Below are 15,596 nucleotides of genomic sequence, written 5' to 3' on the forward strand. Positions count from 1 at the left end.
GGGTAGAAAAAAGCAGCAGCACATTTCCTCTACCTTTTTATTAAACAGTAATCCATCTAACAAGCAAAACAAAAGAAATAAGTTTGCCTCTTAAGAGCTTTTGCCCAAAGAACCCATGTTATGCATCAATCACAGCACAAAGGGGAAATGGAACCAAGCATGCACAGCCAAATATTATATTTGGGTCTGGAACGAGAGCATCAAATAACCTGAGGAGTTAAAAGCAACAGTGTTCAAAATCATTCCTGACTGGAGATTTTGAAAAGGGCCAAGCACCAGTATGTGAAAGACACACAACTCCTAGCCTCAACGTCCCTCTGAAATAAAAGGAAGAGTCTCTGCCATTGTTGTAAATTGTGGCCCAATTCCAGACGTGGCTCTTGCGAAGGGTGTGGATAGTTATTAGAGTGTCACGCTAAGATTGGGGAGACCAAGATTTAATTCTTTTATTACGTAGGATCTAATGAAGAGGTGCCAGTGCCAGTTTAAAGATGCGCAGTAGGGTTGTTCCCTGCCTGTGGGAGTGCTGGGCAAGAGAAGATAGATGGCAGGAACATAGAAAAATGCTTAATCCAAGTGAGAACATTGGTCCATCAAGCTCATAACTGTTTGCGTGAGTGGAAGCAACTTTCTGGTTCTGGACAGGAGACATTCCAGTGCTAATGGAAGATGCTGTGAGTTGAGCGTGGAGGGGTCTTCTGCATGCAGCCTATGCCACCCCACTGTTTGGAGCTCAGTTCCCATCTTTGTTTTATACTCAAGTTTCCAGTCCCTAACAAATTATCTGCCCACCCCTATCACGGTGTTATGCTTTTCATAGTGGCGAGTGGGAACTATGCACTTGATGCATAAGAGACAACATTCCAATTTTCCCCCAGGATCTGCTATGTGGAGGAATCCTGCCTCTGAGCCATTTCATTCTTTTTAACTATCCTGGATGATAGCAGAGACTTCTATGGGAAGAGCACTGAGAAGCAGTATTGAGTAGAGCTGGTGGGACTTGCAATCCTCCCACTTTCCGGAAGCCTTGGCTGCCTCTGCTGACTTTAGGAACCTAGTGTGAACATACCTGGCTCAGCATTCAAGCGGCAGCTATTTAAGAACTCGGCTGTGAAATAAATATCAACATCGCAGAAGAACATCAAGACCTCGCCTTTTTCCCAGGCTCTGGCACCCACATCTAGTCCCCGACCACGATTGAATTCCTCATTCAAAGAAACCAGGGTGTAATTATGAAAGTTAGCCTCTCTGAGAAAAGAAAAGGGGGTGGGGACATAGGAAAATAGTGATGTTAAAATGTTCCGTTCATGACAAGTCAGCTTCAGCTTGGCAAACTATGCTTCATACACAGCCTGGGCTCAATCTCTTTTATGGAAGTTATCATTAAGGTCGTTTTATTAATGGAAATTCCACCGCTTGGTGGAATTGATGATATACTTCGGGAGGTGATGGGAAGTCAATATTCTTAGTTTAATAAGTTAGGTTCGACTATGTTTAATTTAGAAATTTATTCTGTAAGTTGTATATATTTGAATTAACATATTTAGCATGGAAAAAAGGTAACAAACATTCAATGTTGTAAGTATTCAACAGTGTAAGTGCATACAAGATTGTATATACGATTAAGGTTATTTTAAAACAAATCTCTTTTATGGAATAGGTTTTGCACTTATGGATGCTGCCAATTGGAATATGTTTCTGTTGGATTCTGTCAGAAGCAAGGGCAACTAGGTGACAAATTAGAGTTATCTGTAGTGGCACTTGAGCTCTAGAATTCTTAATGCCTTCTTTGCAAGTCAATACATCTTTATCTTTAGTTTCTATATCTTTATCTTTAGTTTCTCCAGGTAAAAAGAGTTTCTCCCAGATATGAAACAGAAATATATAGGATCAAGATGGTAGCAAGATTTCACTTCTACCACTAAATTCAATAGTTTCAAGAAAAACTTGAAACACCTTGCCTGCAATAAGTTTGCTGTAAATTACTGCCCCCCCAAAAAAAACTAGTGTACCAAGGTAGATGTATTTTGAACACAGAACCATAAGCACATATGGAAGTCTCTGACTGCTTATCAGCATCCCTCTATTTTGTCATTTAAAATCTCCTATTGGCATAGGATATTCTTATGCTTTAGAAAAAATTGCCACATCAGCAAATCTTAGAGCTATCATGGATTTTTATTCAAAAAAGCTATCTAATAGTTACATGAATTCAGCGAATATAAAGAACAAAGACGTCCCCAACACAGTCATTGTGAACTGTTTCCCCCAGAAATGCCTCAACGCCTCTAGCGGTGACATCTTTTTAGAAACTGCTTGGAGACTGCTCTGGTACTATGCAGTATACAGCTATAGGAAATAAAGAAACAGCTGTTTTGAGAAGCTTTTGGCAATGGCTGATTCTATTGATTATTTCTGCTGCTGCTGCTGCTGCTTCTGAGTTTGGGGTCTTTTCCCCCTCTGTTACCTTTTTTTTAAACAAAGGCTGTTTATTCTTATGTGAGTTTTTTGCATTTATTTGTGTTTGTTATTGTTTGTTGCAATGTGTTTTCTTATAAAGGAACAGTAGGATATTGATTTTGCTAAAAAATAAATTCAGAAAAATAAAATAAAAACTTTGCTACACACTCACTAAAATGCAAAGTGATAACATTGCATGGGCTTCTCTGAAGGTTTTCTACTCACCCCGGCCAGTCATCAAAACCCTTTGCCTTATCTGGGGGAAGCATTATATCAGCACCTCATTAAGACAAATTTAAACAGCTAATTGCTGCTTTGTTTTTTACATAATCAAAAGTTTGAACTTTTTCAACTCACCTAGCAACTGATTCTAAGATGCTCTTGACATCAGAAAGCCCCTCATGTCCAAAATATACAACTGTGAGGTGAATCCGCTTGTCCTGGTTAATGCACACATCCCTGGAGAAGCAAAACAAGTATTTGGTATTGCAATAGCTTAACAAGGGGTTTTGTAATTTAAAATAGCAAATATTGCATACTAGATTTGTTCTATTTACAAATACAGTGGTACCTCGCAAGACAAAATTCGTTCCATGAGTCGTTTCGTGTTGCGATAATTTCGTCTTGTGAAGCGCGGTTTCCCATAGGAATGCATTGAAATTTAATTAATGCATTCCTATGGGCAAAAAAGAAGCGCCAAAAAAAAAAAAAAAGGGTACCGACTCACCCGCCACGGCCGGAAGTCTTTAAGGCTCTGGGGAGGGGGAAGCAGGAGGAGGGCCAGGGGTCTCCTCCCGCCGCAGCCTCCGCTCCTTCAGGTGCTGCCGCTGTTCCCGCCAAGGGCCGCCTGGCGAGCGCCGCTGCTGCTCCTGCCGGATCCCACCAGCCCGCCGGGGAAGAGCTGCGGAGGCCGCCATGGCCGCTGAGGTGGGCAAGGCCAGAGCCATGGAGGCCGCCATGAGCGCTGCGCCGCCGCAGGAGGCAGAAGCAGCGGCCATGGACGTCACCCGGCCATGACAGCGGAGTCCTAAAGGTAAGCGGCACCGGCGCCTTCCCTTTCCATTGCGAGGCTGCTTCGTCTTGCGAAGCACAGCCATAGACGACTTCGTTTTGCGAGTCTCCAAAAAAATCGCAACACGCTTTCGTTTTGTGATTTTTCCGTTGTGCGAGGCATTTGTCTTGCGGGGTACCACTGTACATTTACCTATTGCATCCTAGACACCAATCTGACCAAATTAATCACTAAGTCACTGCGCTATTGGGAATACCAGGCTTATAGGTGTGAAGTCCATTATAAATGAATGACAAACAGCCACAGTTCATTCATCCTTTGTGCCTACTCCAGGAATCTATGGTCACATTTTGCACATTAGCCTATATTTCAGAGGCAAATAAGCATCTCAGATTTTAAACTGAGAAGATGCTTCTCCAAACTGGAAGTACCAGTCTTCTACAATACCACTAAGCATTATAGCTGATAGGAAGATTCACTGTATTTGCCTTCCACTGCAGAAAATGACTACGTAGGATTGGTATAGGGCCTAGTTTCTGAAGCACTTACCTGAAGTTTTGCATGAACTGTGCAAAAACCTCCGTCCTTCCAGCAAGGGGAACAATAATGTTTATTATTGACCTGGAGATGTCAACAGTTTCACTCTTCACTTTCATTAGGGGCCCAAATGGACGAAACAGTGTGACATGCCTGTACTCCATATCATCTGCCTTCTTGTAGAACAGTTCATATTGTGTCCCTTTGTCTCTCTCAGTACGGTAATAACCTTAGGAACAATTTACAGGAGGAACTGATTCAGTCACAGACTTTAAACTCGGTGACAAATTCCACTGCTTCAGGAATTACGATACATTGTGAGGAGAGTGTCAATATTTAGGATGGTGCTCAGCCAGGTACATTATTATGTAGAAAAACAAACAAACTCAACTGTCAAGATTGAAAATATGAAAGGAGTTCCAGAGCACAATCTTCTCATATATAAAACCCAGATTCAACCCTCCGTAATTCCACTTAAAGTATTTCAAGTACCAAGATGAGGAAAAGACCTTAGTCAAATGCTAGACAATCTGCTGCAAGTCACAGCAGATGGAACAATGATCTGATTCTACAAGGCAGTTCCTTAACTATTTCTGCAGCAAAAGCACCAGCCCAAATGTGTCTCGTGCTCTCAAAATGCTAGCCAAGTTGTAAATTGCACTCTGGCAGGGAGAGGGAGCAGAGAAAGAGAGATAGAGAGAGAGACACTGCAGTAACCAATGTTAAAAATGAAAATCAGACTCCTGCCTTCATTATCTATTGTAGAATTTTATTGACAGATTAAGATGCTTAGTAGGTCAAGTCCTACACTAAGCAGCAGATGACTTGGCTTGACTGTGTTAAGCTGCGACTGATCCTTTTTCAAGATTCAAGAAGATCAATACTTTAAAATCAGCTGGCTGACTTTCATAGAACAAATTTGTACTCATTTAAGTCTAACCTGCTTCTTGGCAACATCAGGCTCTCAAGAAAGCTTTCATCATAATTACTACCAAATACAATTTTTATAAAAGTATCCGTTGGTAATCTTTGATTTAGCAATTGAAACAACCATTCCCAATTTCTATTTGAAAAAGAAAAAAGATGCTACTTCATTAGGCTTAACAAAGGCTAAGTGTACATAATTCATCCAGGGGTTTTTTGTGTGTGTGGGCAAGGAGAGGGAGAAGCAAAAGGTGCAAAGGAACAAGTACTAGAAAGCATTATAATTTTTCCCCTCTAAATAGTTCCCATATCCTTAATGTAATCTGCCAGCATTTAGAAGTCCTGCACTAAAAGATGACAAATTTGGCAAACACCGACAATAAACTTGCATTGCCTCCAAAGAGCAAATATGCATTACAGAAACCAAATAGTAGCAAACTATTTCCATAGCTGGCCTTAAAAAAAAAGCCCTTTGCAAGAGGTAAATCATTTTCTCTCCATCAATTTCCTTTATAGAAAATGAACTGTGGTAGATCTAATTAAAATAAACACTATTGTCATTTGCAAAAAAAAATTATAAATGCTGCTCAAAGTGAAAATTTTGAGTTAAATATTTGCTTCACTGGAAAGGATTCAAAAGGGTAATTTTAAGGAAACAGTCTTTCATAGAGATGTGCAAAAACACCTCTCTAAAATCTATATCGTATTTATCAGTGGCAAAGCTAGGGTGACAGTTTTGCCAAAGAACTACTGGAAGAAAAAAAGTTTTATTTTATTTTATTTTTATTTGTTTGTTTATTTAAATGGTATACCACCCTATATCCACAGAGTTCAGTGCAGTTCACAAATTAAAACTACAATATAAAAACAGAAAATACACAATAAAAGCAAGGAGGGGAAAAAACCTAATAATTTTTCATAATAATTGTTGTTTATACCCCCTTCCCAACAGTCAGCCAAACCAGCCTGCTAGGTCAGGTCAATGGCCAGCATCCTGTTCTCACAGTGACCAACTGGATGCCTGTGGGAAACACGCAAGTAGTCAATATGCACACATTCTCCAAGGCCTGTTGAAGATTATGCATATTGATCAGGAAATGTGCACTATTCCTACTTCATGGAAGCATTACATGCACATTCTCCATGAAGCCAAGTGAATGCGCGCAATGACTAGCTGTCATGCACATCAACTGTTTGACAGGGCTAGGAAAATTTGTTTTCAAAATATATTGTCACATATTGCCAGCTAAAACTCGCGATATCCCGATATATTATGATGTCAGGAAGGAGGCAGGGAGGAAGGAGGCAGTTGCTGGCCATGCAGATGATCAGTGTCACCGTGCACAGCTCCTGCTGCTTCCTGGCAACAAGGCCAGGCGGGTAGCGTTGTTCTGAGTGGAGCACTTCAGCCGAGGCACCGCGTGGCACTGCAAATGCAAACACAGGGATTCCTGCCCCGAAATTCTGGAATTGATCTTGCGATTTTAACTTTAAACAGGTTTCCAGGCAATGTATCAATACATTGCCCAGGCCTACTGCTCAACTTTTCCAGGGAGTCTTTTCCCTGGAAGACTCCCTGGAAAAGACCCTGATGTTGGGAAAGATGGAGGGCACAAGGAGAAGGGGACGACAGAGGACGAGATGGTTGGACAGTGTTCTCGAAGCCACGAACATGAGTTTGACCAAACTGCGGGAGGCAGTGGAAGACAGGAGTGCCTGGCGTGCTCTAGTCCATGGGGTCACGAAGAGGCGGACACGACTAAACGACTAAACAACAACAACAACTGCTCAACTTGTTGTTGTTGTTGTTTAGTCATTTAGTCATGTCCGACTCTTCGTGACTTGCTCAACTTATATCCATCCCCCTTAACACCCCTACACACACACACACACACACACACAATTTCTAATTAATAATAAACATAACAATAATGTGGCCTAGACTATACAACATTGATGATTAAAAACCCAAACGGAATAAGAATAAAGACAACGCTTGTCTTTCTATACTGGTGGTTTGAAATTGTTAAGATACCTGAAGGCTGCAATACTATACCAGTATCCCCTGGACTAAGTCCCACAGAAGTCCAACGCACGGCTGTCAAGTAAATATGCATACCATAGGGTTGAAGGTGGGCACAAACACCCAGAGTGTGCAGAGATTGTCAGAAGATTGTAATTCTCTATGAACAGAGTTATCATGCATAGCTGCTAGAGTATTAATCACCAGTCCTACGTGGATTTCTACAGATCCCGTCAAGTCTAATGATGTCAAAGCTCTGCTCAGCTACTCAGTCCACTGAGGACTAGGTCACCATGCCCCTACCAAAAATAATTTAAGAGTCTGAGAATAGGCTGCATTCAGACCTCTTAACAGACGTTTCTGAAAAAACAACTTCTGGATTTCTATCTCTTGATTTTATGCTGAAATGGCATAATCCAGAAACTGCTGTGTTGCAAACTACCATTCAAAACTACATCCCATCTCCAATGTCTGAGCTTGCAGTTTGGCATAGCTCATGATTTACTAATAAAGGATTGGCATCACCTGAACTGGGGTTCATCTTAAGAGTCTGTTATGTGTTCCATTCACTAACAGACTCAAATCAGCTATTCTAACAGTATGAAGACTTCCTTTCTGCTCCTAATATTTCTTAGAAACTTATCAGCCTGCCTCAGACATGAATAACTTGTGCAATTGCCAAGACCGCCTAATTAAAAATGGCCACAATTTACCTCCACAATTTATCCTCGGTTCTTAGGGTTGCTAGACTCAATAGAGGACAGGACTTCTATGCCTTTATTTGCCCTGCTCTCTTTTGAGTCTGGAAACCTTAAAGAGAAATCAGCAGACCCTTTGTTTAATTTCCAAGCAAAGGGTCTGCTGGTTTCTCATTAAGGTTTCCAGACTCAAAAGAGAGCAGGGCAATTAAAGGCACAGAAGTCCTGTCCTCTATTGAGTCTGGCAACCCTATCGGTTCTGCTGCAATATACTATAATAATTCATTCACTGCCATTTAAGGAATATTAATTTTTCTACACAATCCGAATGGACAAATTTAAAATGTATATATCCAGTTTCCTGCAGAATATGTACAATGCTGTCAATGTGCATGTGCTTATGGTCATAGGAAGGTGTCTGAAAGATGAGATGGGAGGGCATTGTGTGCATGCGTGGGGGAGCCATCTCAGGCAGCCTTTCATTGTGGGAGCAACCTTATTTCTAGAGGAGCTGGGAGGGCCCTTGCAAGTACGCATATACGAGTTTCACTTGGGGTCAGCGGCACCTTTGACATGACTGATCTCGCTCTGCCTGTCTGCCACTGCCAGTCGACACAAGATCAGTCGTGTCAAAGGTGTCGCTGACCCCGCTGCCGCACAGCAGCTCAATACAATACTCTTCAGCGCCCAGGTGCCCTACACTCCTGGGTCAAGACGGCCCTGCTCAAAACACACCAGAAATTTAAAAGCAGGCCTAAGACTACTGGTCTGCATTGAAAACTATAAGCCATCCAGTTATTTCCATGTTTATTTCTCAAGTTTAACAACTGTAATATTTATATCAAACTCTTTGTACAGTAAACTTGTTATGACAGAATGGATGAATCAGCAAATAAAATAAAACTGATATGTTTTCAGGATGTATTGGTTTCCGGCTTCAACCAGGCAAGCTGCAAACTTATCAACTGGTTTATCATTTTTGAACCCACACCAAGTCTTGGTAATCAAGAGTATTCATCAGGGGAAATGACAAACTGAATGGGTCCAAATGAGCAATGAACTCTTAAAATATTTTAAACCCAAGAGTTTATAAACAATTTGCCAGAGAGATTGCAAACATTTCTGGGAGGAAAACAAAAACACTATTTGCAACAGAGTGGTTCACTGACTAATCCCTAGGCTATTTTTCCATGAAGGATACAACTACACAACTACACAACTGAAGAAGTGTGCATGCACACAAAAGCGCATACCAATGACAAACTTAGTTGGTCTCTAAGGTGCTACTGGAAGGAATTTTTTTTATTTTGTTTCAACAGGGAAATGAGTTTTGGAAAAACCAAAAGCAGCAATAACTCTTCCCTATCCATTATTATTTCCATCATACATTGCACTCATTTTATCTGGTTTAGTAGCTAACAGGGAAAAGCCCAAATACCTCATCACAATGTTTGCTCGCCTGCTCAAGCAGCAGTCTATGTTTTGCCACAAGTTCTGCCTGTACGTACTACTGGAATTAATGAGGCCTTTCCACTGCTCAAATGATTCCTGTCCTCCTCCCCCTTGCTGATTATTCTCATTTCTTCAGTGTTGCTGTTTTAAAAAAAAAAAGAGAGGCCTTTTTGGATGGGTATAAAGTGAACTCTGCAATTTTCTGGCTTTATCATATGACTTAAAGATTACCACTAGCCATTATTGTGAAATGGTAGACTTCAACCACTTCTTGAAATAAATCAACAACTTTGACAACACAACTAAAACCTGCTTATAAGTTCAAAAATTCAGTTATACTGCATTCTGCTGGTGGTGATGGGGGAAATCCATAGCAATTAACTCTTGACTGGAGACTGGGTGCACCTAGCCAAATTCTCAGAAGTGTTTTTTTTTTTCTTGAGTAGTTTGAGTGGACACAGGTTAGCCTACCTGCTGCTATCGTGTTATACATATTGGCATCATTGCATTTACAGTTACAACTGCCAAAGAACTTCAAACCCAAATTCTGTTGAGATCTCATGGTTTTACCTTAATTCAGCTTCTCCATATCAATAGACAGTGTCACAGTTAAGTAATAATAATTTTAATTGTGCATGGGTATTTTAACAACTGCAGCGGTCTGCTTACTGAAAATTTGAAAACCTAAATATTCTGATAAAGATGCCACTTTTGATTTTAAAAAAAATATGCTTCATGTTACTGTTACTTGCCGTTGTGATGTGTGTTTGTAATGTGCACAATTCTTAAGAGTTACACATTTGTGATTAACCCCTAAAAGTGCTTTTAAGTATAGAATCATAGAATTGTAGTTGTTCCACTGCTGAACAACTCTTATTTAAAATTCGTTTTTTAAAAAATGTAACAAGGCAAGAGTATCAAGTGAAGCAGTTGAATTTGTCTGGAAAACTACTTCATTTGTTGATGCAAGCTAACCAGGCAACAATTTTTATGAAGTGAGCAGATATACAAGCTACTAAAACCACCAAAGGGAACAAAATATTAAGAGGGGAAGATTTAGTCATTGGTTGCCATAGTTGCTCAATTCTGACCAAAAAAAAAAAAAGTATTATGTTGGCTTGCCAGAAAAAGTTTAGTCAATGCTATTTCCTCATCTTATAAACTGCAGACTAACTGCCTTAAAAAAATGAAATGTACCAAAAAGAGGCAATGCAGATTACTGCGGCCAGCTACTAACCTACTCTAATGATTTACTGCCCAGAGTGATTTTCCTTTAAGTGTTGCAGAATGATTCAACAGCAACTATAACCCAACAACGAAGGCACGTGGCCATGAAGGGAACATGCTCACTTTGTTCTGAAGGCATTGCTCTTTAGGGAAATGCATATGTAAAAGTCTTAGTATTTACAGAGTGCTTTGTGGGTATTCAAAGCACTTCACATGCATTATGTATAATTCAACAATATGCCAACATGGGCACCTTCATGGAGCAAACAAATTATCAACACCTGAAGACTGAGATAGCAGTTCACAAAACTGCACAAGTACACATGATGACAGAGAGGAAGCAGAGGCATAAAAAAAGAGCAGTACTTACCACTGTGGTGCAATTTCTTGAAAATGACAGTCTCAAGGCAATCTTAGACATGAACATTTTCAATAAGTCTTAGAAATCATTGCCATATTTTTGACCGCATTTTGGAAGCAATGACACGGCATCCAAAAGAAAAAGAGAAAACTTTTTTCTGCCTGAAGAATTAGCAATGAAGTGAAACCATCACTGTAAGTTTCTTAGAGCCTAAGGATAATTGACTGCAAAGATTGCTAAACAAGTGAATATTTCATGCGCCAGTCAAAGGTGGTCACAGCAGTTTTCTACGTTTTGGGGCACACCGTATACTGGTTTGAAAACTCAACTGAGAAGTTTCAAGTACACCCAGTCTGGGATCGCTAATATGTTTTCCCCCAGACTGCTCTAAAAATGCTGAGTACTGCATGTAACTAATTACCCCCATTACTGTACAGTACAGGACTATACAGCAGCCTGAGATGTACTGAAGTACTGCTGCCAACTTGTGATTTAAAAAATATGTCATCTGTTACTGGACTGGTGGAAAGTGGGCAGGGGTGGGGGAGGAAGGCAAGAGTATAGATCTGCTGTCTTTGGAGGTGAGGGAGATATTTAACCCCTGTAAATGTAAAGGGACCCCTGACCATTAGGTCCAGTCGTGACCGACTCTGGGGTTGCGACGCTCATCTTGCGTTATTGGCTGAAGGAGCGGGTGTACAGCTTCCAGGTCATGTGGCCAGCATGACTAAGCCGCTTCTGGCGAACCAGAGCAACACACAGAAACGCTGTTTACCTTCCTGCTGTAGCAGTACCTATTTATCTACTTGCACTTTGACGTGCTTTCGAACTGCTAGGTTGGCAGGAGTTGGGACCGAGCAATGGGAGCTCACCTCATCGCAGGGATTCGAACCTCCGACCTTCTAATCGGCAAACCCTAGGCTCTGTGGTTTAACCCACAGCACCACCTGCATCCCATTTAACCCCTTCAATATTTACCTGGTTTTAGTTCTATGCTGAAATCTGTCCTCCCAATTTCTCAAAGGTTTTCTTCCCCTGAGAAAAGGCTTCTATTTTTTTCTGCTTCATTCCCAGGGCACTTGAGAGAAGTTTGCTATGTGCAGGGTTTTGTCTTATCGTTGCAAGGTGACCAAGGACACTGTATGTTCTTTTTATTTCCGAGTGTCTTCCCTTTCATCCTACAAATCATTAGTTTGCCGAGAAGGGATTGTTTCCCCCTGTCTGAAAAAGGTTCCCCCCACTTCTGGAGCACACAGTGCTAAGCTAGATGGATCAAAGCTCTGACATGGTATGAAGTGGCCTCCTATAAATCAGATGCCAAAATACTGAATGAGTAAGCAATATATTATATACACATGCAATAACTGGCAGCCCTGCACACTTGAGCAGATACAACCCACCAGTTACTGGACAATTCCCCTGGTTTTTAAAAACCATGGTAGGCGGGGGGGGGGGTGGACCCTCAGGTGGTTTACTGAGCTCCTGGTAATCCAACACATATGGCAGTGATACACCACAAGTTGTGCATGCAAAACAGAATGCTGAGACTTCAGGCCAGTCAGGGTTTTTTTTTGGGGGGGGGGGAGAGAATGGCACACACACAACACACTGCCTTAACTTCTTTCTTTAAAAAAAAGTGTAAAGACCAGAACTGTTTAAGCTTATGACATATTTTCATCAGGCAGGTAGTGTGTCATTGATAGTCTCCTTTAAATAATGACAGCAATAGAGTTAAATCTGGAACTGTAATGAATAATGATTTAAGTTTTTTGTTTGTTTCGTTTCATTTTTTTAACACTCAAATGGGCTACTTAGCTGGCAGCTGTCAAATCTGCAACCATTCCAAATGCTTCACACAGATTTACGCCATACAAATGATCTAGTTCTAACCGTTATTCATTTTCTTGAGCAATATTATTATTTATTATTATTTATTATTTATGCTTCTTCTCTACACACACATGGGCATATCATGAAACACATCATGTTTCACATCCAATTCACATGATTCACATCCAATGCCCTTTTAAAATGTGGGTTGGGGTTTTTTTTTTGGATGGGGTGTTATTGGGTTGCTTTTGATTTATTTTGATGTTTTTTATATTGTGATTTTATCTTGTGAACTGCCCTGTGACCTGAAGGTATATAGGGTGGCATACAAATTAAATAAATAAATCACAAGCGCTAGGCCAGTAAATATTTCCTGCTTTGATTGGGTATCTGGATTTCTGTTGTAGTTATCATTAATCCTTAAATTCTCAACAGAGTAAATATTATGAGAGAAGGACTGCAATGGGTGGGATTCACCTAACAAGCCCTGTTAGTAGTGGAAGACCTGTTTGAAGTCTTCCACATGCACAACAGGGATTTCCCACCCACCCCCCACCTCCCAAAATTAGCTCTGGAGGGGTAAAAACCCTGAGAACAGCACATGGGGGCAAGAGAATGGAAAACATTCTGTCTGGGAAGCTGAAATGCTTGCACAGACAGAATGTTAATCAAAGCATGACACTGAAGTCCACCCAATATCATTGCAGTTACTGTACCAGTAAAGAAAAGTGCATTGTTCCTGTGATAAGTATAAACCAAAGCTGGTTCAGTCTCAAGGGATGAATAGGGATTAAAGGGATAGGAGTGAGCTGCAGAAAAGTGCATGCCCTTACCTTGTACACACTTAGTCCCTCTATCTGGCTTGGTAATGATGCAAAGGATTCACAGGTTAAAGCAAACCAAGTATGCTTATAAACTCACTTGGAGAACCAGTGTTGGAAGCTTCCGCAGGTAGAAAGGATATAGGGAAATTCACACACAATCCAAGGGCAGTGCTTGCAATTTTATGGTGCCCATCCCGCAAACCTGTTATTTAATGACCTGCTGCAACCTTCTACACCCTCCAGATGTTTAAGACTACAACTCCTGCCATCCCTGGTCATATGCAGAAAGGAATTGTAGTCCAAAGCATCTACAGACTACCTGGTTGAGGAAAGCCTGTCTTCTGTCTCACAAATTCTGCCATTTGGTGTAGATTCCGTATTACGAACTAGAATTCAAAAATGCATAAAGTACCTTCTATAAAATCGTTTTCATTGTAAAGCTGTCTCTCCCCTATTCCGTCATCTTCATCTTGACCATCTTCTTCATCTGGATTATTGATTACCTCGAGGCCAGCCTCAATTGCTTCCACCAATTCATCTCGCTTATCTTTCCTGACAGGTTTCTCCTCTGGGTGTCGTGTTAGCCCCATTTCCAGCTGGAACACCTTCATGGAAGTAAAGCTTTCAAAAGGAACGACTCCATATTCACTAGGCAGCTTGGCCCCCATGCTCACTTCAGCTTTGTCTATTTGAGAATGCAGGTATTCCAGGAGATCATTGGGTGCTTGTTCTTTGGTGCCTTGATAGCCCATGCTGTTGACTCTTGGGGTTTTCTTCTCCTGTAACAATTTTAACTTGTCACTCATTTCCTGAAGCTCCTGCTTTAACTGAGCAATTTGGCGCTTGAGGCTCATAGCTCTGGTTTGGTAATGTTCTTCTTGCTCCTGCAGGAGGGCTTGGTAGTGTTCCTTACCAAAACTCTCCCCTACAATGCCAGGAAGCGAACCATTGCCATCCGTTTGTGGAGCACATTCAAGGAGGTACATAAACAGCAACAAACTCAACAGCAAGGCAAGACCAACCAACAGCCACCGAGTTCTGGCTTGAAATATTATGCCTCTTCTAGGCATTCTTACGGCACTTAAGTTGTATTCCAACTAAAACAGCTGATGTTTTTGGTCATGTCTTGCTAGTATTTTCTGAAAGGAGCAATTGTTTGTAAGCTGAACCAAAACTATTTCTACTGATACATCCGTTTGTGTGAGGCAAATAAGGGGGGGAACTTGCAACTGTTGTCTTGCTCAAGCAATACTGCAGAGATCGCAAATCCCAGTATTGCTACAACTTCCATTATTGCAAGCATTTACAGTCTAAACAGTCAGATACAGCCCCCATTACTTTCAGGGCAATTTGTCTAAACATATGTTTTTGAAGGTGTAGTGAATTTGCTATGCTTCTGTATTCCGAAGACAACAAGTTGGAAACGTATCAAATTCTGATAAGTATAAAGCAACAGAATCTCACAATTTATAGCCGTGGGGGCATTTTAAAAAAAATTTCTCACTATCTGCACCATATAAGAGCCATAAATATCTGAGCAATAGTAATTTTCATGGGCAGTCTGCAGGATATTTTCCTCTGGTGCTTATGCTTCTCTCTCCTCCGTCTTGGAAATCTGTAATCTGAGTCAGCAAAATTAAGGGAGGGCCTAGAATTAAATGAAAAGTACACTCAGTTAGAATTACAAAACAGGCAAACATCTGGAAAACACATGCAGGCAAGTTTTAATATCCTAAAAATGTAGACATGATGAATCACGAAATTTATTTTTCAGCGATGGCCCATGACAGGGGAAGGTTTGTAAACCTTCAATTCTTTCTACTGGGTTACACACCAGTGATTTCTTTCTTGTGGAAATGCTGAAACAGACTCATCCAACAGGCTAGTTTTTTTCCAGCTACATAAGTGGTTGTCAGAATTCTTTCCCCTGCTATTTTTGTCATTTCTGGAATGCATCTTAACCAGTTTTTTATTTAAAAGGCAATTTATTAAGAAGTTAGTGAATTTAACTCCTACTTCCAATTATATTTTCTGTCATCATGCAGGAACACCTACCTTCTTCTGAAAAGGGTACACAGAAAACCTGCAGTTTTTTCAGGTAAAAAAATGGATCGTCAAATATGAGGTTTAGAATTCCAAAAATATTAGAATGTGCGCTTGTATTTTGAGGGGGTCTTTATGGTTCTAAAACAACAAACTATGGGGGTTGCCTTCCAACTTGCATGACTTACGTAACTGCAGGTAGGTA

The 15,596-nt window shown here is 40.8% G+C and overlaps 1 protein-coding gene across 2 annotated transcripts in view; it reads right to left on the minus strand.

The window, feature by feature from the left end:
• Positions 1 to 15,596, minus strand: part of CSGALNACT2 (chondroitin sulfate N-acetylgalactosaminyltransferase 2) — a 32,822-nt gene that overhangs the window by 7,114 nt on the left and 10,112 nt on the right. For both annotated transcript variants that reach the window (XM_035138113.2, XM_035138112.2), the window contains exons 2-5: positions 13,761 to 14,996; positions 4,022 to 4,238; positions 2,818 to 2,919; positions 1,070 to 1,248 (exon numbers count right to left, since the gene is read on the minus strand). In XM_035138113.2, coding sequence (XP_034994004.1) covers positions 1,070 to 1,248; positions 2,818 to 2,919; positions 4,022 to 4,238; positions 13,761 to 14,418 — 1,156 coding nt within the window. In that variant the 5' untranslated portion in view covers positions 14,419 to 14,996. The remainder of the gene's footprint in view (positions 1 to 1,069; positions 1,249 to 2,817; positions 2,920 to 4,021; positions 4,239 to 13,760; positions 14,997 to 15,596) is intronic.

Source organism: Zootoca vivipara, chromosome 5 (assembly GCF_963506605.1).
Source record: "Zootoca vivipara chromosome 5, rZooViv1.1, whole genome shotgun sequence".
Lineage (NCBI taxonomy): Eukaryota > Metazoa > Chordata > Lepidosauria > Squamata > Lacertidae > Zootoca > Zootoca vivipara.